Source organism: Clytia hemisphaerica, unplaced genomic scaffold (genome assembly GCF_902728285.1).
Source record: "Clytia hemisphaerica strain Z4C2 unplaced genomic scaffold, Clytia hemisphaerica genome assembly, whole genome shotgun sequence".
In the NCBI taxonomy this organism is placed as follows: Eukaryota; Metazoa; Cnidaria; class Hydrozoa; order Leptothecata; family Clytiidae; genus Clytia; species Clytia hemisphaerica.
Genome location: NW_027103289.1, coordinates 645,139 through 667,244, shown reverse-complemented (window position 1 = coordinate 667,244; position 22,106 = coordinate 645,139). Strand labels below are relative to the sequence as shown.

General features: G+C 36.4%; 2 protein-coding genes across 2 annotated transcripts; both read right to left on the bottom strand.

Annotated features, from left to right (window-relative positions):
* Positions 1–94: 94 nt before the first annotated feature.
* LOC136809436 (OTU domain-containing protein 5-A-like) lies at positions 95–9,095 on the bottom strand. The gene is made up of 10 exons (XM_067065971.1): positions 8,473–9,095; positions 3,943–3,969; positions 3,610–3,703; positions 3,418–3,482; positions 3,157–3,313; positions 2,531–2,691; positions 1,854–1,916; positions 1,524–1,640; positions 706–952; positions 95–304 (listed from the first exon to the last, which is right to left on the bottom strand). The coding sequence occupies exons 1-10, from the start codon at positions 8,941–8,943 to the stop codon at positions 201–203; spliced, it is 1,506 nt and encodes a 501-aa protein (XP_066922072.1). The 5' UTR covers positions 8,944–9,095; the 3' UTR covers positions 95–200.
* Positions 9,096–13,134: 4,039 nt separating this feature from the next.
* Positions 13,135–21,260, bottom strand: LOC136809426 (neuropilin-1a-like). Its single transcript, XM_067065960.1, has 13 exons — positions 21,115–21,260; positions 20,636–20,857; positions 19,204–19,341; positions 18,711–18,936; positions 18,343–18,467; positions 17,455–17,691; positions 16,863–16,991; positions 16,219–16,445; positions 15,925–16,041; positions 15,332–15,497; positions 14,716–15,033; positions 14,163–14,354; positions 13,135–13,672 (listed from the first exon to the last, which is right to left on the bottom strand). Exons 1-13 carry the CDS (start codon positions 21,173–21,175, stop codon positions 13,500–13,502), a joined length of 2,331 nt encoding a protein of 776 aa, XP_066922061.1. The 5' UTR covers positions 21,176–21,260; the 3' UTR covers positions 13,135–13,499.
* Positions 21,261–22,106: the final 846 nt, after the last annotated feature.

Below are 22,106 nucleotides of genomic sequence, written 5' to 3'. Positions count from 1 at the left end.
CAAGCGACACAGCCCCGTACCCCTCTTTGCCCAAGCATCCACCCCGGGTTTGAAAATATATATCCCAGTTTAGGTTAGGAACAACAAAGGTTAATTAAGGTAATATAGAGTGAACATCTATTTACTAGACACAAGACAATATAATATATAATGTTTTATAATACAAATATGAAGAAGATCGAATAAGAAACAAACGAAATTCATTTCTTGGAAGAAGATGAAGGGGCTTGTCGTTCCATTTCTTGAAGGTAATCTTGTTGTGATTGAGCCAATACTGCTGCTAGCAAACTGTCATCGCCCCATTCTGAAAATAACGAAAATAAATCATCACATGGCTATAGTATAAAGAAAACACAGGACAGAAATATGGGAGGTTCAACACCGAAAAAGAAAAAATCTACTCGACATAGTTGTCAAAAAGAGCATTAATGTCTGTAAAGATGGGATCATGAAATACTAACTTTTTTTATAAATAGCTCCAGTTTTCGTGTCAAGGCTGGGGTTGCTTAGCATTCTAGCTCATTTTCTGAAAAATTTGCTTTGACCACGTCTGGTAATATATCATATACTTATTGGGCCAAGGACTATCGTCTGTCATAGTTAGATTATCTAAAGAGCTTTTACTATACGAGATGGTGAAAAAGATTTGTCTATTTTCAGGGTTCGAGCCTTATTAACTTTTACATAATAAAAAAAAACGTGTACCTGAGTATTGCCAGTCAGCAGTGTATCCTGGTTGTGGGTTGGGTAAAGTGTTTGTTGAGCAACAAGCAGTTTGTTGGTTCGACAACGTTGTCGTTGTGACGTGTTCTATCGCCGTCGTTCGAGGCGGAGATTTTCTGGACGGTGACTTTCGCGAGGGTGACTTTCGGGGTGGTGACTTTTGGGTGAGTTCTTTTGGTGGTGAGTGAGATTTGGCAGAAGTGCTGGCTGTTGAGCTGCTTGTGTCATTCTGTCAAAAAAAGAAAGAGAGAAATTTGTATCAGAATATGGTCATACATAAACCATGTTTGAGCTTTGATGCTAAAAATAATGAATGTTTAGTAAGAAAGATATTGTAAAAAATTATAGTGAAAGCAAAGTCGCTTCTATCATGTAATCTTTTTTCTTAATTAAATGAAGTCTCTATCAAGCAACAACTTCCATTATATTTATAGTGATTTAAAAGTAAGTTATGGGAGACACCGCCTTCTCACAGACCCAGTGGGACCGCCCTTCCCACTGGAGAATTTGACCAAAATATCGTCCCCAGCAGAAAATTATACTCCAGCTGTCGTCCCCACTGGAGATAATCAAATAAACAAATCCTGACTGCAAAATATTGTGCCATTTATCCTCATTGAATTTTCCAACAATAGAATTTAAATCCCTAGCCATAAAAAAACATGGGAATATCAATCCCCATAGAGTTTCGGACCATTTCAGTTTATTTTTACTACCACTGACTGAAAAAATCATACTGGGTCTGTGAGAAGGGGGTGTTGGGAAGGGTAAAGTAATTGGAAGCATAGTTGTGTAAGCACCTTGGACTTTTGGTTATCCTTGAGCCACTGAAGATATGATTCTCTAGCCACCATTTCTGCAATGTCCTCATCGGCAGTCTCCCAGTCCGTTGCTTTCAACTTATCCTCTAACATCGCCTGTAAAAAGAGCGGGGGAATTAAATTTAAAACACAACGTATTGGTAATCTATCAATCATCTTGAGAAAACGTTTTCTCCCTAAGACAATGATAACATAGCAAAATATAAGCTCCCAACGTCCACTTTGTATGTTTTACTAGAACAAAAAATATTTCAGGGATGGGTGCAGCCTAAGCAAAGCACAGACTACGATTTTAATTTTCAAACAAACCTGTTCGAGTTGTGATGTTTCTGATTCTTTTACACAATTGTTGATCAGTTCCTCCTCTTCTGTCTGTAATAAATGAAAAGAAAGTTAAGTCGTCCCACGAGGCCCCCCCAGCGGCACCCCTAATCACGCCATCACGCAAAAAAATTTTCTCCATCACGCATCACGAAAATCGCTAAAATTTGTCATCACGCAAAAAATAGCGAAAAAAAGCCCAAATCACGCATCACGCCTCAAATTTTTGCCCTATCACGCATCACGCCACAATCTTGATCACGCCATCACGCCAAAAAAAATCTCTTATCACGCCATCACGCAAGAAAAAAGTCCCAATCACGCCATCACGCAAACCGCTGGGGGGGCCTCTCCCACCGCAAAAATATGACTTAGCTGCCTTAAACGGAACCTAGACAGGCAAAATTTATCGCCTGGTAAGATTTTCGTCGGTTCAACTTCGTCACTTGTCTTCATTACCCTCTAAAGTTCTAAAGTATAAGATTGTGAGAGTAGCCATCAAAAATTATGAAAAAGCGAATTTCAGCCAAAAGTAGACTCTAATCTAGATAATATCTTAAGCTTAACTTGATCACTGGTCCATCTTTTTTAAAAGTATCTATTTAAATGTATTTAAATGTAGATGAGCAGAAAACAGCGAAAATGAACAATGGTAATGAACTCACTCCAGGTTTATAACCAGCCAAACCAAGGCCAACACCAACAGTAGGGTTGTAAGGGTCAATGATTGAATTATAATGAACGTTTCCATGGTAGGATAATCGGATGGGTGGTGTGTCGTCATTACTGCTATATAATGTTCGACTATGGAAAGTGTTGATCGGTTCTACAAAAGAGAAAAAGACCAGGAAGCTTGGAAAGAAGGGGTAGGGAGTAATTAGGCAAATGGAAGGTACGGGTATGTGGCGCCTTTAAGGGTACCTGTTTGGACCTTCAAAGTCCCTCAAAGGGTCGTAAAAATCATATTATCTAATTTCAATCCTCCCTAAATGTAAAAAAACAAACAAAAATTCCAATATTTATCCCTAAAATGGGTAGCAGCCCCCCCCCACCCCGTGAAAGAGCCATCATGTAGTGACAACAAACTGATAGCACACTCACATGAACACCATATTTTTGTGTGAATTTACAGTGGGTGGACAATTAACATTCTTGATATACTTAACACTATGGCAAGTATACAAATTGAGGGCGAAATAACTGCTATTTGGCAATCCAAATCATAAAGATTCAACTTTGTACCAGCCTACTTTTGCCAGCGTTTAACACACGAAAAGACGGAACAACTTACGTGTAGAATATTGATAGACCTCGATAGGTCGATTATACATTTCACTCAAGGCTTGCATTTCAATATGGTTGCCATGACTATGTTCATTCCTTTTGCGTCCAATGTAAGAGTTGAAGTCTTCTGTCACGTATTGCGAAAAAAAATCCCGATTTTTCACCTGAAAGAAAAATTGAGAAGAATTGTAATTTTGATACGGCAAATCGTACAGGAATTCTGGATTATTATTTGAAGTTAAAGAAATTTCATATTACTGTTACTAACCATGTAATCCATGCAATGTCTTCTGACAACACCATGCATCTCTTGGTCTCCATATATCTGGTCCGCTGAAAATGAAAGAAGCAAGATATTTGTCAAAAATCATGGAAATAAATTAATCTTTGGCTGTCATTCTTCGCAACTGAACAAAATGAATCTCTCTTTTGTTATCATAAACCATAGAGCGACACTTACCGACAGCTCTGAACAAGCAAGCTCCATCTGTTGCCATCTCTTTTATATTAAAACCTTTTTCCTCACGTAAATCATGCTCAAAATTCTTCTCCATCTTCAAAGAAAGCAAAGTAAATAATGTCGTGGTGACAAAACTTGACATCAATCAATATTCAAATGCAAAGTGGCAAAAATATTGGACAAACTCAGCGAACCCTTTATTAAATTTTCAAATTTACCAGATACAAGAAGCCACAAAGACACTGATTTAAAAGTAAAATTGATTGTCTCATATTGTTTGAATAAACACAGGATGTAATATGCAAAAACTTTATTTTCTCCTTGCCTACATACCTCAACAATGTCGAATGAAGATGAATCCTGAAAAAAAAAAGGAATGAGAGAAATGGTTGAATAAATTCTATTAAAATATGGACCCAAAATCTTTTGGCAATGATAAGAATCTGAAAGTATTTCCAGGGAATAAAAAATAATCTTGGCATTGAATTCGTTTATTATCAGTCCTTTTACAATAAAAACAAGTAAAAATGCTATAATTATATATGACTGAAAATATCTTCAGAAGGGGTTTGGATGTATACCCAAAGTCTTTTGACAGTTTAGTGAGTCAAACTTAGGCCTAAATTGAAATTCTAATTCACTCTTTAGAATTTATCATTCAAAATAGCATTTTATATAATTTTATGGGAAAAATACTTTATTTTAAATTGAGTTTCAAAACTCAATATAATTTGGAGAATTTCTATTTTGCGTAAAAAAAGTTAAAAAGATGAGCAAAATCAAAATATATTTCTCTCTATGATGGTTGAAAAATAGAATCAATTCGATGCATTTCATTTCTTGAAAATAGATCCTTCATAAGGATGTCCAGGGGGGGGGTTCTAATACATTTGGTGTCTGTGGCATGATATACCTATCTAGAAAGGTCACTCTGAGGACAGAAACTTTCTTAATAGAAAAATTCAATTTCACGGTTCACAGCTCAAAATTTGGAAGTTTTGCAGAATTTAGTTGCGTGGTTGAGAGGAGTTTTTGTTATATGACCTATTTTGCCCTAAAAAGACCAATTTCATAGGTGATTTTTTAAATCATGAAAAATTTGTTTTGCGGATTTGTTGAAAAAACTGGAAAATTAAATTCCGCGAAAATTTGTTCCGAAAAAATTTCTTGCCTTAATGCAAAACAGTCTCTGAATAGTGATTGGAATTTTTCTTTCTGTTGAAAATAATCTTAGAAATGTTAAGTTTTGTCTAAATGTATCGTCCTGGTTGTGGTTATTATGATTATAAATATCCAGGTGAAAGGCATATTTCCAACCGCCTGGCAATTAGGTTTTCCTCTGAAATTTTTTCAAGCCAGAGTGTCAAATATGATGTATAACATATGTTCAACAAAAATTCTCTATGGAAATAAAGACAAATATAGTAACCTAATTCTAAACAAGTGTATAGTATGGCTCCTTCTTCTAGCATGTCTTCAAAATGTAAAGAACTATAGCAAGGCCTAACATAACAAATCAAACACTGTTTTGAGAATTCATATCACATTTTGGCTTAGATTTCTAGGCTAACTGCCAGCCAGCCAGCAGCCAAAAGCAGCCACTGTGACCTCCGACCACAAAATGGCGCATGTAATGTCAAAGTCAAAATGCTGCGAATGGTTACTTTTTACTTTTGGTTACTTTTGGTTGTCTTCGAGCTTCATGCTCTGGCAAGAAACTTTCTGCTTCACACCACAATGCTGCATCCATCAAACCTGAATAAAGGAAGGATGTCGGCAGCTAAACAGTTTTCATGTCAAGAATGGAGTTAGAGTCGGCTCTCCTGCACCCTGTGTAACCATGAATCTGTGGCTCGTCTGGGATCGAACTGAGGTGTCTGTCTAGAGAGTTTTTGAACTTTTCGACTGTAACATTCTTCATATCTCTAATACTCTTGGGCATTGAATTGAATAACTTAGCACCTTGCACAACAAGCGTGCTATCATGTAGTTTTGAACTATGGGTGCGAACACACATCCTTCCCAATCTTGGGAGTTCCTTGAATTGAAATTTATTGTTGATGTTTGGAGCCAGATTTTCAGCTATTTTCCATGTATACAGGATCCGATATCTCTCCCTTCTTCTTTGAAGTGAGTAAAGTTTTAGCTTTTTCAGACAATCCCAATAGTTTTTTGGAGTGCCAGTTATTCTTTTGAGAAATGATTTTTGGATTTTTTCTAATCTTTGGGTAGAACTGACAGCACTTGGACTCCATAGGACTGAGCAATATTCAATGACTGGAATAACCAATGATTTGTAAAGAGTAATCATTAGTTGCCAGGGTAAACGCGAAGAGAAAGTCCGCAGAATCCAGGAAATCAAGTTTTTTGCTTTCTCAATGACTTAATTTATTTGATGTGTAAAGACAGCATCATCTGACATTAGTACTCCCAGGTCCTTCACAAATTTCTTCCTTTCGATATTTTCTCCTGAAGGGGATTTGTAGTGAGTTTGGTTTTTTATTTCTTCATCTGGACCATAGCGTAGAAGTTCAAACTTTGTGTCATTTAGTTTCATGTTGTTTTCTTCAGTCCAGTCATAGACTTTTTCTAGTTCTTTTTGAAGAATTTCAACATCCTTTGTGTTTTTGATTGATTTGGTGGCACGTGTATCATCAGCAAATGATTTCAATATACAGTACAGTACTTTTTCATCAATGTCACCAATCAATATTAGAAATAGAAGAGGTCCCAATACACTGCCTTGAGGGACTCCTGAAATTACTTTCTGGGCTTTGGACTTGACACCATTTACTATTACTGTTTGATATCTTTCAGTAAGGAATGATTTGGTGAGTCTGTTGTGGAGGTATTTGGTGAGTCTGTTGTTGAGGTAATTGATGAGTCTGTTGTAGGTTTTGTACTTGAAATTGAATGTCTTGGATTTTCTGTCCCAGTGTTTCCAGAATTTCTTCCTTCAACAGACTAATCATATCTAAAAAATGACCAGGCTCTTGTTTGTTATTGTTTGATTGTTTGTTATTGTGCGCTACACTACTTTTCACAGTTGGAGGTTGTCTTTTTGTTCCTTTTACATGAGCAAAACAACAGGATTCTGAAAAGCATTCTCCTTTCTGAAGGGAATCTAAACACATTTTTGGATGAAAGTCCTTGCATTTAGTTCCAGGGTTACATCCTCTTGGTTGCCTTGTTCCATGTTGTGTGAACTTGCGACACATTTTAGGGTGAGTGTAGTTGCATTCCTTTCCTTTTAGGCCATGCTTGCATGTTCCAATTTTGTAAAATTTGCAGATTTGGGATTTCTTTTCATTATCTTTGATTTCGCCTCTTCTTGTTTTGTTTTTTTCGTCATCTTCACTTTGTTTACCAGCAGAGAAATTATAATCAGATGACTGGTCAATGTCGACAACATCAACATCAGTTGTTGAATCGGTTGTGACTGTAAGGGTTGTATCCTGAGCTTCAGTATTTATTGGATGATGGTTGTTCTGAGTTTGGGATGTACTTTTTGTACGTTTTTTACGCTTACTATTCCCTTCTTCATCACTTGGAATGGTAGTAACTTTACAGGGATCGCAAATTACGCAAAATGCGCTAGAAATCGCTCGCAAAAAAATCGGCAATAATAAAATTTTTGAACGAAGGAAAGCTCATTGACAGAAAAAGTCCGACAAATTTACCGACTCAATTCTACTCTATTTTCGAGAGTCGGTCGGGCGACGCGAAACGAAGATATTTGTGATTGCCACCTCATGCCGAATATATTTGTCGTATTGTGCACCATTTCCAGCCTCGATAAGAACTTGTCTAATTCTGACACCCTTCTTTCAGTTAGCCACACTAGCGTCCCGCCAAAATGCGTATCAAAGATTAATGCTGCGAAAGCGCTATATCGTTTACTTGACTCTCAAGCAAAAAAATGCACCGCAAAACTTCTAAAGGGATTCATGAAAAAATAACCCGGCGCTTTTTAATGAAAATAACATTTTCAAAAACTTTGAGAAATTGCCTAAAATTTGAGCCATAGATGAAAAAATTTGAGCCAAGCCAACCTTGAAAACTAATTTGAAGATCAACTTCCCAAGAAAAAGATCTACGGGGGAGGCGGAACCCATCTAGATCCGCGCACTGCCGGATAGGCTATCTCCCGGAAATTTTGCCGGACCTCAAACAATGACCCATGTTACATGTGCGTAATTTTTTTACTTTAGCGTATAAACAAGGCCTTAAAAATCGAAGTGCTGTCTCGGGAATTAAATAACTAATTTTGGTTGGTTGATTTTGGCTGCTGCACGTTTTATTTTGTTTCCAACTTTCAAGTTTTAATTAATATTGTCTTGCGAACTTGATTCAGGTAACTCTCATCCTTGTTGTTGAAATGTATCCTGTAGATGACTGACATTGTTTTTTCAGAAAGCTAGATTTCCTAGTGTGACTAACTGTCTTTAGAGACAGGAATAATGTGAAACTTTAAATCACTGATTGGAAAAGGATTGTTCCTCTCTGAACCACTAAAGCAAAGAAAAACAGTTTCAACCTTTCTATCAATTTCAGCTGATAAAAAGGGTGTCAGAATTAGAGGAGGGATGTTGAAATAGACCTTTTTTCAAAGAGGCAACCCTGTTGAATAATTATGTAGTCCAGCCATCATACAAACAACGATACATCAATGCATAATTACTGTTTCATGCATATTGTAATAATTATGTATGGGTGTATCATTGTTTTTCTGCTGGACTACATTATAATTATTCAACAGAACAGGGTGGTCTCTTTGAAAAAAGGTCTATTAGACCAAGTTACGGTATTAACACCCCATGATCAAATTCAACTTTTATCAAACAGAATATGTTCACAACCCACCTTTTGACCACAGCCTGTGGCACAGGGAGGTGGTGGTTCACCATATTCATCAGAGCTATTATAGCCATCAGTTTTTTCCTCTGTTCCTAATTCTTCAGTGTTTCTTTTAGAACAATGTGGTATTTGGTGGTCTGAAGCTGTTCTGTCTCTGTTGCAGCAAGTGGAGGAAGATGAAGGGGCAGATGAACTGTGATGACAGCCATAAACACTTTTTCGATTATGTCTTTGTCTCTTTAACGGTAAGCTTGGTGAATCTTCAGAGTTCATACAAACAGGAATACCACTATATATCTGCTGAGTCTGTGTGTGGCTTGTGCTGCTCTCTGAATTCTCAACTTGTTGGTGGCTACCAGATCTACCAGAGATGCACCTTGGATCTCTTGAAGTTCTATTCCTGTTTCGATTTCGTGATTCAGATTCATGTTCCTCTACTCCTTTTCTGGATTCTTTCTTTTTGGGTAAAATAGTCATCTTGCTAGAGAAATGACTTCTTTCGTAACTCAGTACAGCCGATACTACTGACACAGTAAAGTTGACAATCAAACAAAGTTTGCAAAAAGATGATGAAAACAGTAAAATCTGCCCCTCGTCACCGTTTTTGTGTTTTTGTTCTGAAAAAAAAATTCGCACCGGTAACTCCGTTCTCGGGAAAATATTCCCGAATCGGGTTAACTTTCGGGATATCAATTTTTCGCGCGAAAATCCCAAAAACAAGCGATAGGTAAAGTAAGGTAGGTTGTCGCACATCGAAGGGTAGACTTTTTTTTTTTTTTTTTATTTATTTTTTTTATTTATTCTTTATTTAACGTTGGTACAAAACAAAATAGTACAAAAGACTAATTCAAACCAACATGACAATCTAATATTTACTTATAGGATAAAAATTCTAAAAACATTAAAAGATTGAGCACAGTTTGCAAGAACAATATATTTCACTCAGTCACTCAGGTAAATTATCTGGCACCCAGATGGTGAAATTTTCATCTGACACGCTAAAGCTCTGAAGGTCGGGAAAATTTTCAACATCTGGAAGGTTTACATTACGGAATTTCGCGAGACCGCGTCAAGAATTTTGCAGCGGGAGGTCTGGTAACCCAGCCCTCGTTTTCGGGGATTGGCGGGTCCAACCTAGACACCAACCGAAATATTTATACTATAGGTTTACGCACAAGGGCTGTCGAACCCGACTGAGGGTGCAACACATCATAGGCCGACTATCATTCCTCTCCGATGGGAAATTGACCCGCTCGCTCCTTTAGAGCAGCGTGGGCGGCCGCCAATCCGTATTCCATCCGGAATATTAGATAATCAGGTAAATTGACCGACGGGGGTATGTGCGGCGGTTAAGGGTATGTTTTTCAAAATATCAGAAATGCACTGTAAGGGTGGACTTTTGATAAATGCACACATGCACTGTATGGACTCAGCAAATTTTTGGTCGAAAATCTTGATTTTTTTGCTCTAAAGAGTTTAAAATTTGAAAAAAATGCACTGTAAGGGTATGAATTTCAGCGATTTTTTTCTGCAGTATAAGGGTGCGATTCTCAAAAGCCATTTTTTTCGCCGCACATACCGTTAATTGATAGACCCACTGCTCCCCCTGGGGTTGTCACCAACCTCATTCCCTGCGCATTATCAGCTTTTTTATGTTTTTTAATATATGGGCGCTAGATAATGCCTGGGATACACGGGCACGAGGTTGTGTTGTCACGTGATTTCTTTTGGTAGGACATCCTACCAAAACTTGCTTACTTTTGGATAAAAAAGGCTGCGGATCTAGCCCAGACCTGTGGGTTGTCGTGCTTTAAGCCATTGGCAGGCAAAAAATTAAATATCGGAAAAAATATGCCGACGAAGACATCAGGGCTCGGTTGCTCAAAATTGGATACAGTGGATTAGATAGATTAACTAATTAGAAGACATTCAACTTTACGACCTTCAATATCACTGCCCACACTTGTCAATTACATACGGTATGCCAGCAGAAAGAGTTGTGTGATCGAATCTATATTCATTCCATTCCAACACCAAAAATGGAACACCTTAACTTAAGCTTTGCAAGTGATCATAGCGAGAGGCGCGGCAGTACGAGCACGTGGTATTGGTAAACCTCAGAGAGAAAAAAACTAAAAATAAACAATAACAAAACAGATAATAAGCTACATCATCAGTCGATCGACAACATGACATGACTTGAGGAAATACGAATTGATCAACAGTCCCACAGAAGATGCCACAGCCAAGCTTTAAGAAATGACTTAATTTACAGTGGTTTCTGAAACCTATGATTCTTTTGACTGACGTATAAACCAGGCCTAAGGCTAAGCCCAGTTTTGCACCAAACGTTTCTACGTTTCTGCATAAGAATGAAAATCATAATTATAAACAAAATCTCGAGAACTCCACTTGTTTTTGACACCATTTTTTTCGGAAATCACTCTCTGTCACTCTCATTACTACTACACCCAAAGAAACTTTGATAAAGCATCTCTTTTGATCTATTTCAAGGTGAAAGGTGATGGGGCTTACACCCAAAAATTGCAAACGAAAACTGGGAGCTAAAATACAGCCAAAGATTTTGGAGGACCTATTTTTTTTGCCTGGGACCTAGACCTGGGCTGACCCTATGTTTTTGTAAACCTGAATTATGATTTTAGTTACAGTAATGAGTTGTAAAAGTGCGATGTCATCATTTGATGATTATTCATCGGAAAAAACTGGTGATGCTCAATGAAAATGTCAGAATTGCATGTGTTGAGTCAATGTATTTCAATTATCGTAAATTTATTCATTGATATCGTTAAATTAACATATTTACAAAAAACAACACATAGTCCGGGAGCCAAATCCTATATCTCCTTAAATAAGCACTTTTGCTTAACCCAAGATTCTACAGGATAAACTATACATTTTTGGAATCCTCAACTATCCTAGGTTTGGAGATGGTCGGTCCCCAAAGCTAACTCCTGGTCAATTTTTCATACTGGGCCCGAGTTTAGGGGGTACTTTTTACCCTTTGTAAGGATTTGTTAAGGAAAATGCCATTCCAGGGATGATATAATTTGCTGTATCTAGTCAATCAGTTGACCAATTGCTTTGAAACTTTGCAAAAAGTTTCAAGGTAGGCTGATGATTATTTTCGGCAAAAAAATTTTGTGAAAAATTATTTTTATAGGTTTGTCTGGGGAAAAAAAGGGAAAATTTGGGTATTCTAACTAAATTTTGACCCTTTTTAAGTCTGGGACCTACCCAAACAACTTTTAATGAGACACAAACTAGGTGTTATGATAGACCTTGATGCAATACATCAGAAAAATTTCAAACAGACAGTATTTAGTATTATTTCAGGGCTGCAGGGGGTAAAATTGCCCATTTTTATGGGTTTTTACCTTATTTGAGCAATTTTCACCACTAATCTTGGTTAAAACGTCATCAAAAATAGTTTTAACTTGACTTTCGCGTAATATATCCTGAAAGATTCCAATGCTGACTTAAAACTAACAAAACCAGGGTGCAAATGGACAAACCAGGGGGTAAAAATGCCCATTTTAGGCGATTTTTATCGTTTTTGGACCTATTTCACCCATAAAGCGGTTTTATGGTGTACCAATTTTATTTCTGACCACTGAAACAAGGATAATTTTGTAGTAGGAGCAATGGGAAAGTTATTTGTGGTTTTCATTGTCTGTAATCAGGGTCACTGTGGGCAAATCAGGGGGTAAATACACCACTTCTTGGTAGTTGTTGCCTGAATTTGGATGTTTTTATTGTATGGTAGCCTCAAATTTATGAAATTTTGAGATGGAAACCAGTTATATACCCTTTAGTCATTTCTTAGTACTTTTGTTGACAACCTACACAAAATAATGACGGATTTAACTTAAGCTATGGCCAAATTATAACATTTTTGACGTAATTTTGTCAGTTTTTGCTTTGAAATTCCACTATATTGCTATTCAGAGCTTCCAAAAATTTGCACCCTGGTTTTGTTAGTTTTAAGTCAGCATTGGAATCTTTCAGGATATATTACGCGAAAGTCAAGTTAAAACTATTTTTGATGACGTTTTAACCAAGATTAGTGGTGAAAATTGCTCAAATAAGGTAAAAACCCATAAAAATGGGCAATTTTACCCCCTGCAGCCCTGAAATAATACTAAATACTGTCTGTTTGAAATTTTTCTGATGTATTGCATCAAGGTCTATCATAACACCTGGTTTGTGTCTCATTAAAAGTTGTTTGGGTAGGTCCCAGACTTAAAAAGGGTCAAAATTTAGTTAGAATACCCAAATTTCCCCTTTTTTTCCCCAGACAAACCTATAAAAATAATTTTTCACAAAAATTTTTTGCCGAAAATAATCATCAGCCTACCTTGAAACTTTTTGCAAAGTTTCAAAGCAATTGGTCAACTGATTGACTAGATACAGCAAATTATATCATCCCTGGAATGGCATTTTCCTTAACAAATCCTTACAAAGGGTAAAAAGTACCCCCTAAACTCGGGCCCAGTATGAAAAATTGACCAGGAGTTAGCTTTGGGGACCGACCATCTCCAAAACTAGGATAGTTGAGGATTCCAAAAATGTATAGTTTATCCTGTAGAATCTTGGGTTAAACAAAATGCCATTTTTTGGGTTTGGCTCCCGGACTAACAATAAAAAAAAAAATTTTTGAGCGATTTAAACGATAACACGATTTTAGAAAAGCTTTTTCAACCACTGACTTCCCAGTGTAATAATTGTTTCTCAAATGTCTGGTGAAGTCGTATCAATATTGATCTATATGTCATACACTAGAGAACGTTCGATCCATTCAATTTATCTCAACAATATTTCGTTAGATTCCACGTGTAATATTTACCAGAGATATAAATTTCAGTCAAAGACTTGGGCGTTCAATTTATTGTAGGTTTCAGGCGTCATGCTTTGCAACAAACAGTTGGCGAACCTTGAGGTAGTTAAGACAACCAATCACCTCTGGTCATTGGTGATTTCTCCTCCATATTCTACACCAAACAATCTATCCTTTTTCAGTTTTTCAGTGCAGCGTACTCAAGCGTAAATCCATCATTGTTTTCACCTTTCACAAAAGAGTCTCTTGAGCCACGCCCTGGATGATATTCAACACGTAATGTGTTTCTTGGATAAATGAACGCCCAATGACCTTCTTTCCCTTGTATTCGACGCACAATCTTTGAATCCTCTGAACAAAATGAAAGAAATTTAAATCACTTTACACTTTTTACTTTTTTGTCAAAATAAATTACGTAAGGAAGTTAAATGCGGCAAAGTAATCTTAGGGAAGGAACATTCGAAATTGTTTTCACGTGGTTAAAATAGAAAAATTACTCTTAGGTGCCAAATAAACGTCCCCCCGCTTGTTAATTTTTCGAAAATTTTCCAAACCCCCGGACCTTATTAGGACCCCCCCCTGTTTATTAATTTTTAAGAATATTTTCAGTTAGCAAGAAGAAGTCGCCTTATTTTGCTCCAAAAAGCCTGATTTTAGCCTATATTTACCTTATTTTTGGGTTTTCAGAAGTATAATCTCCAACCCCCCTCGACAATTAGGTCCCCCCCCCGTTTATCAAAATTTCAAAAAATGTCAAGCCCGGGGGGTCGAACTACCCCCCCCCCTTTCCGTTTATTTGGCACCTATAAGTATGATAATAACATCAACAAATAAAACAAACCTTCAGCACCAGATTTCAAAACAATTGTTGGTTTTTCGAATCCAGTAGGTAGTTGAATATTAATGAAGTCCAGTTTGATGCGATATCCATCAGGAAAGAAAAAGAGCCAGACACTTGGTGAGCTGTCTTTGGCAACTTGGTTGTGAAGTAAACGAATCTTACCAAGAAAAGAACTGATCACTCGACCATGACCTAAAGAAAAACGGAAATATAATGTAATGATGATTTTGTATTTCGTACAATCTGAACTTCTACTTCAAGCTTTGTCAATGATTCCCAAGATAAAACTGAATAATTTTTGATTATAAATATTTTAAGACTAAAACACTAAGACAATAAAGACCGGTTAGTGAGGGCTGTACCGAGAGATATTGCCCTTGCGTTGAAAAATGAAGACAAAATATGTCAAGTGTCTATTTTCTTTGAAATTACTGACAATAAATTTTCTTAACGACGGGCAACTCCGTGCTATGTAAGCCCATCGTCATGCGAAAAGAACCAATTGCATTGCGTAAAAGGTCGTAGAGACCGGTTAACAATGTATGATTCTTACCCAGACTGAATGTTGACAGTTGAACACTTTGAGATTTGGTCAACAAACCAGTGACATCAAATTTAATCCATAATTGACGATTGTTTGGGAAAACTTGTATTTTTTCTGTTTTGGAAGATCTCAACCCATTACAGATAGGTTTGGAAAATTGCAGACCATCATTTGAGTAAGAAAGAGAAGACAGTGAGCATTCGGATTCCAACTTTTTGGTTTTGATGACGTAAACACCATTACTCTGTTGTGGAGCAATCAACCAAGTCTTGGAAGTTTTCTTTTTAGATGAAAAGGATAACACTTTGTTTGGGTTGGAAACAATTTCTGAAAAAAAAGATGAACAGAGTATGAAATTCTCCATCAAAAAAAACTTAAAATGAAGACATACCTAGTATCCAAAGTATAAAAAGGATACAATCTATAAAAGGATAACCTTCTCTATGAAATAAAACTTTTAAAGCAGACTTGCTTCTTATCTCAAAAACTAGTATATATCTGGAAACTTTTGCAATGAAAACTATTCCTTAATTTCCTGGGTACAGTGTAATGAAGTTAGACATAAGGTATATCCTCAATATGTATATCAATCAAATTGTTTCATCCATAAAAATGCTTATCTTACCAATCTCTTCTTCCACAGGGCATCCATAAACTTCCATTCTTAAACAGATGTGTTTTCGTCGACCTGATTGGAAGTCCAATGGAACCAAACGAAGCTTCTTGACAACGATGTTGGGTGATAGTTTGTTCTTCTTTGTCACATTGAAGTGTTTGTTCCCTTCAAATTCCTGAAAAGAAAAAGAGATTTATGTATTTATGTATAATGGGCCATCCCATTTTATATCCATATAGGGGGGGGGGGGGGTGGGTGGACGAAAATGTCAGAGCTTAATTGGAGAAGAATTTCCATCCTGATTTTAGTTCGTCCACCCCCATGTACGGAAATTTAATGGAACAACACAATATATCTCAACAGCAAGTTTTAATAGACAACATTTTGGGGTATGAACACGCCAATCTCTATAGGAATGGAAATTGAAATTCAAGCGTTAAATTAGTAAATTAAAACTGGTAAAAGGAAGTACCGAAGTTTTATTACAGTTTAAGACAATTCATTTCCAATTACAGCACAACACAATCACTTCTTTATTAGTATTAATTTCCCTTGAAACCTATAAAGGTTCAACAAAAGTGGTCAATGTGGTGAAAACTTACATTGTATTGAGCATCAGAATCACCAGTACTGACGAAGTGATGCCATTCTTTAGATGTGGTGGCGTACAACAATTTGTATTTTGTCACAAAGTATTCGTTCCCTACCATTGTATACCCCTGAACAAAATGAAGAATTGGTCTCAGTATTAAGTAAAGCTGGTACGCCAGTAGCAGAGGCTCTGTAATTTAAAATTTTGTAGCTTTACAGTAAAAACAAAAGAAAAAGACATTATTTTAAAGCGACTCAAAAGATCGAATTGCGTAAGACATGAAAATGGATTAAGAGATTAATACCTGCGTTGCAATGCTGGAGATACGTGTGTATTTGTCAAACGCCACTTCGAAGTATTCTCCCACCATTTTGAATTTCTGTTCTTGACTGCACCATGCGTATTTACTGTTCAACCGTCCGAAGTTGGGACCGAGCGCGTGAGGTGAGTGTGCGATAATGAAATTGGATGATGTTTGAAGGTCCATGTTATGAATGCGCCCGTCTTCCATGCCCAACGATGATGAACAACCTGGAATTGGAAGAAGCCAAATAAGTAAATCTTTATATCATCATATTATTTCGTTTATATTACGATGAGAGCGTATAGAAGTGTAAACTATAAATGCACCATGTTGTTTATTGGAGAGGTTATTTTTCTGCATTTGCCAAATTGAATAACTAAATAATGATATGTAAAGTTCTCGCATGTTCATATAATTTTGTTTCAAATTTGTTTGTTTTGTTTTAATGCAAGCGGCTTCCATTTTTCATAGATTTAGAAGCTTTTCAAAATAACAACAAGAATATTTTTCAGATTGATAACGCAATCGAGCTTTCAACAGGGACAAATCCTTCAGCATCATTTAAAACCTAACTAAAACTGTGCTCTTCCTAACTTAAGGTAAACAGGAATAGAAAAGGTTTTACTTTTTACAATAAGACTTACTTTTAGTGTGCGTTTGGAAGAAGATCTTGAACCCTTTGCGTAGCGAATAACCACCACTGGCAAATTGAATGAATATTGACTCTGCCGAGGATACGATCACGTTGGGCTTGAACCGGTTGCAATAGCGACCTGAAAAGAGTTATTAATCATTCAGAATTCAAAAGAATAAACTTTAACAGCCAGCTTAAAAAAATAGACATTAGGCTCTTCCATAAAAAATTTGAATATGGGGGGGGGGGTATAACATTTTTTGGAAATTTACCCCCCGGACATTGTGACTTTTGACCCCCCCCCGGACACCAGGTTTGACCCCCCGGACAAGCATCAGTTGACCCCCCTGGACATTCAAAATTACCCTCAAACAGAGCAAAGCTACCAAAATTAGAGCAAGTTTACCCCCTGACAAGGCAAATTTATTTTCACTACCCCCGGACACTATCCTCCACCCCCCCCCATGTACAGACATTTTCTGAAAGAGCCTACTCTAGACAATTTACAATATTATTTCGACTTGTTACTCGTGATTGATTGTTTACCATATTCCTAAATCCCCGAAAATGTCTGACTGCTAATTCAACAGCTCATTTCTTACCTAACGAAGGGAAGGTTTGGTTTGGTCCATCGTGGATGAGTAAGTAATCAGTATCACAACTACCAGGTATGTTTCCGGCAACATCGAAATATTGGAATTTCAATGAAAGATAGCTGTTCTTCTTTGTATGGATGGTCCAGATACAATACGAGAAGGGAGGATAAGTAGCATCTGTCATCAGGTTGAAATTGGGTGATTTGATCACGCCATCCTCACTGTAAATATCTCCTCCACATTCTGAAAGATAGCAGTCAAGTGTTAAGAAATCATATTCAATCCAAACTAGCTCTTCACTGGTTTGGACAGTCGAAGAGGAAAAATTATTGAAATAATTTCCGATTTTGGAAAAATATCAAGGAAACAGTCAGGGAGCATTAAGCGTCAGTATTTCAACATTCTTAAATATTCTACCATTTTCCCAAAGCTAATCAGTTCTCTTAAAAAAAAAACTCACACAAACAACCAGAAAAACCAGATAAATCATGACCATGAAATTAACATGATAAGCAGATTCATTCTTGCTGATTCTTGTACACAATGCCATAGTCCGCATAAAAAACTCTGGTCTGGAATCTCATTTTTAAAACTTTTTGTCAGCGTCTTCCTTTGTTAATATCAAACGACGAATTCGATTTGCTCAGTTTTTGATCACTTGATCACGTTAAATGCATCATGTGTGAGGTTATCAAGTATTTTTTTAAATGTTGGTTTAAGATTTAACATATGATCAAAAAGCGAGCAAAAGAAACTTCTCAAGCAAAAGTTCCAGTAAGAAACAATGCAAAGAAACAAAAGGCTTCCAGACCGGGGTTTTTTATACGGACTATGATGATACAGGCAAACAATTCATTTTGTTTGAAAGGTGCATATTCATGCTAATGAGCTTACGTTTGGTGGACGATTGACTGATGGACACTTTGAAGCCGTTCAATCTACCATAAGAATCTGAATGAAACTTGATGGTCAGTTTGTTTCCCTTGGAAACCATTCTGGCTGGACTGGACATGCAATATCTAGTGTAAGAAATGAACGATCTGTTAACTAAATACATGAAATCCTAAAGAGGTTATTATTTTATTGTTTCAATAATAGCAGTCTATCAGGGTATTACATTTTTTAAGTAAGACAGAACTTTGTAAAAACTTTTCTGGAACCCACCAATAAAAGCTTTCATCATAAACATGAAAGTCATAGTCCTAGTTTCTAATCTAGTAACGGATGCACATTTACCCAAATCAAAATAATTTGATACTTACTCAATAGTTTCCCCGGTGACGTGATCTTTGACCAGTATATAATCATTGCATTTGCAACCTTCGTTTGACGAACAAGATGATTCCAGTTGAAAAGCAGTGAACTCTAAGGAGATGTATCTTCCAGCAGGTGCTACAATATCCCACTGGCAATCAATGTTGTTCGGGTAAGCGAAAGGATAGCGCGGTGATGAAAGAAAACCTGGAATCTCATCCACTTTTCCACAACCTGCAAGAAATGCGCGTGAACAAGGTCGATCTAAAGGACCTGGAACCTTGGCTTTGATATGACTTAAATTATAATGCGTGTCTGTTCTAAAACATTAATGCATTGACTGAATAGAAGGGCTGGGATAATTCCCCTAAACTTGACAATGTTTCACGTAGAATCTCAGGGGAAGTTTCTATGAGATTTGACTTAGAACAAGAATTGACTCAAATAAGAAGAGGTAGATTCAAATAGTTAAAGCTTCAAGATAGTAATGCCAAAGCATACCTTCGTCCTTGATGGCTTGATAAGTGGCTTTGAAGCCTCTGTATTGAATGGTGCTATCTGATGAAAACCATAAACGTAACTGATTGCCCGTTGACGTCACCACCTTCGGCGGACGTCGCAAGTTGCAGTATTGTCCTCCTGTAAGAAGCAAATGGTGAGTGGAGTGAGAAAAATGTAATTAACATTGATTTCAAAGCCCCGAAGGGCTAGATACGAAATTCATGGATGGAAAATGAAGTCACTTATTTCCCATCCAAAACACAAAACCCACGTCGTTTCTGTAGGTTTTCACACAAAATTTCTAAATGCAGGTCAAATCTTAATTCACTTTTTATTTCTTGAGAAATGTTGAAGATTCCTCTTATAAGCACTTCGGACCTTCAAACTCAATGGGGGAATTATGTTAGCGATTAAAAAAAACGGACAAAACATTTACCATTGTTTGTAAAGTTACGACATGAGTTAGTTCATCTAATGTTTCCAGCTCACCCAAATAGAGACTTATACGCGTGCGTAATTTATCGTTCTTTAAACCGCTAGTTGTTAAATAGCACAAAGTACAAAAAGTAATGAATAAGTAGAGGTGATAGTCACTGACCAAGGTCGGGGTTTGGGATGGCGAAATATGTCGTTCTTTGATAGTTAGGGTTAGGGTGTGTCGTTTTTTTTGTCGCTTTTTAATAGTTATTTGTCGTTCTTTTTAGTCTACACGATAGACAGATCCAGGCTTTTAGGCCTTACTAGGAGTTTTACGCTCGAAACGAAGGAAGATATGACGTAGCCTACGTTCTTTTTAGATGGTCTGGAAGCGTTAGATAAACAGTCTCATATGCAAAGTCCAATTTAGTTTAATATAAGTTGAAGGTGTTAAATTTACTAATCCCAGTGGTAAAATATTTAAATTGAAATTAATGTATTACTTTATATCTTTAAAAAAATATTACTTTAGACCATGCTACGTTTAATTTTATGGTGATTAATTTTAATTTACATTTAATTGTTTAATTATCAAATACCTTTATCTCGCTTAATTGTTGATTTAGATGAAAAGATATCTAAAAAGAAATTAATATAGAGTAATTATTAAGCACACGCTTGACAAATTTCGTGGATCAATCACTTTCAAAAACGTATTAGGGGGGAATCAGACGGTGACGGTATTTCGAACCTCTACAAACCTCCCTCCATATTACAGTGGAATCTCCATAACACTTAAAATTTGTTCAAATTAAGGAAATGTCGAGTTATAGAGTAAAGTTTGTAAGGCATTGTTAACTGAAAGGACGAGAAAACTTGTTCCAGTTATAAAGACATTAGGCTCTACTGTATGAAGTCTTAAGCCTCTAATATCGACAGCTAAGAATGTAACTTTAAAATGGAATTTCACAACCTGCAACTGCTTCAAATATTCCAAATATAAATAAATTCTCACCAATCATGGCCGAATTCTTGGAGCCGCCATCTTTAATTTCCAACATGTCGGTTTTACATCCGTCATATGGTTCGACGTCGAAATCAAGGAAGGAGAGTTTGACGTAATGGCCTTCTTTAACGGTGATGGTCCAGACACATGACGTGTCGGGTTGATATTGTGAAGGATAGTGCGGCGATTGAATGGTCCCGTCATCTGCCGTTAATTCATGATCACAGAATCCTACAGTTAAAAATGGAAAGGATATTTCCATTCACATTTCCTCCCGAATTTACAACAAATTTCTTCACCTCCAGTCAATCTATATGCTCTAGAATCTCTCAGAAAACTTTCATGATTAGCCAGATACTGCATGTTGCAGCAAAGTACCGGAAGTCAATAAGGAAGATATTTTAAGCGAAAAAAGTGAGGCCCAACTGATAAAAGCTTGACCAAAATAGCGTAAGAAATGGTTAAACACAATGTTATACAAAACTTACCTTTAACGATGGAGATAAAGTGAGCTTGCAGAAATAAAATCAAGAGTTGCTTTTGATACATTTTCTTCGTAATTTGCTTCGATGTTGTTGTTTAACCCTTCATAAGATTAATCTGACCCAAAAGAAATGAGAAATAGAAAAAAAAAGTTTTATATATCGCACGTATAACACTTTGTAAAAAAATCTATCGATATTTAAAGAAAAAAAACGCAAAATTAATCCCACACAAAGTACTTTTTATTATAACCAACTCGTAAAAATGTTGTTGAAGAAACCAAACAGCTTAATTCATACTTTGATACGAAAAAATTGTAAAAAATTGAAAGAAGAAAGCTGAGGGTGAAAAGGGGATGAAAAGGGGCTCACGAAAAACAAAACTTAAAAGCAATCAGTAGTATTTACTTTTTGTTAAGAGAAGAGCACCTGAAAAAATGAAGATTTCTTCTGAACAACAAAATGAATGAAAACGAAATGAAAAAAGGATTAAGAATTAAAAATCAATTGCAAACCAATCTTTATCAAAGAAATCTCTCAAAAGAATTTTGATATTTCTTCAAAAAATAAAACCTCTTTTTTACAATCTATTATCCTTATTCGCTGTTTTACCTATTTTTTGCCCCTTTTTTCTTTCACATTCTTTAAGTATTATGTTGCTTAATATTTCTATTCTGAAACTTAAACCGTCAAAGAGTTTAAAAGGAAACCAAGGTGCAAAAAGTTGAAATTCACGCATGGGAAAGGTTAGAGGGGATCGGAAGTACTTGAACCGAAAATCATCCGAAATACTGGAAGCTGAAATAGTCTGGTGAAATTGAAAGATCCTAGTTTCCCCTTGGAGAAAGACAGTTTCATAAAGAAATTGCGATAAAGATATAGAAAAGTAAAATGCACACCTCGTATGTTGATGTAGTGGCTTGATGTAAATGATGATGAGTGACTTGCTGACGGGTCCTCTGCATGCTCATCTTATTTATACTTCTTCATAATGAAAC

Coding starts and splice junctions, on each gene's coding strand:
- LOC136809436 (XM_067065971.1), bottom strand. CDS start 8,943: ATGACTATTTTACCCAAAAAGAAAGAATCCAGAAAAGGAGTAGAGGAA. Junction 3,970..8,472: donor CCACAGGCTGTGGTCAAAAG/GTGGGTTGTGAA, acceptor TTTTTTTTTCAG/GATTCATCTTCATTCGACAT. Junction 953..1,523: donor AGGATAACCAAAAGTCCAAG/GTGCTTACACAA, acceptor TTTTTTTGACAG/AATGACACAAGCAGCTCAAC.
- LOC136809426 (XM_067065960.1), bottom strand. CDS start 21,175: ATGTATCAAAAGCAACTCTTGATTTTATTTCTGCAAGCTCACTTTATC. Junction 17,692..18,342: donor CAGTCAATCGTCCACCAAAC/GTAAGCTCATTA, acceptor GCTATCTTTCAG/AATGTGGAGGAGATATTTAC. Junction 15,034..15,331: donor CCCTGTGGAAGAAGAGATTG/GTAAGATAAGCA, acceptor CTTTTTTTTCAG/AAATTGTTTCCAACCCAAAC.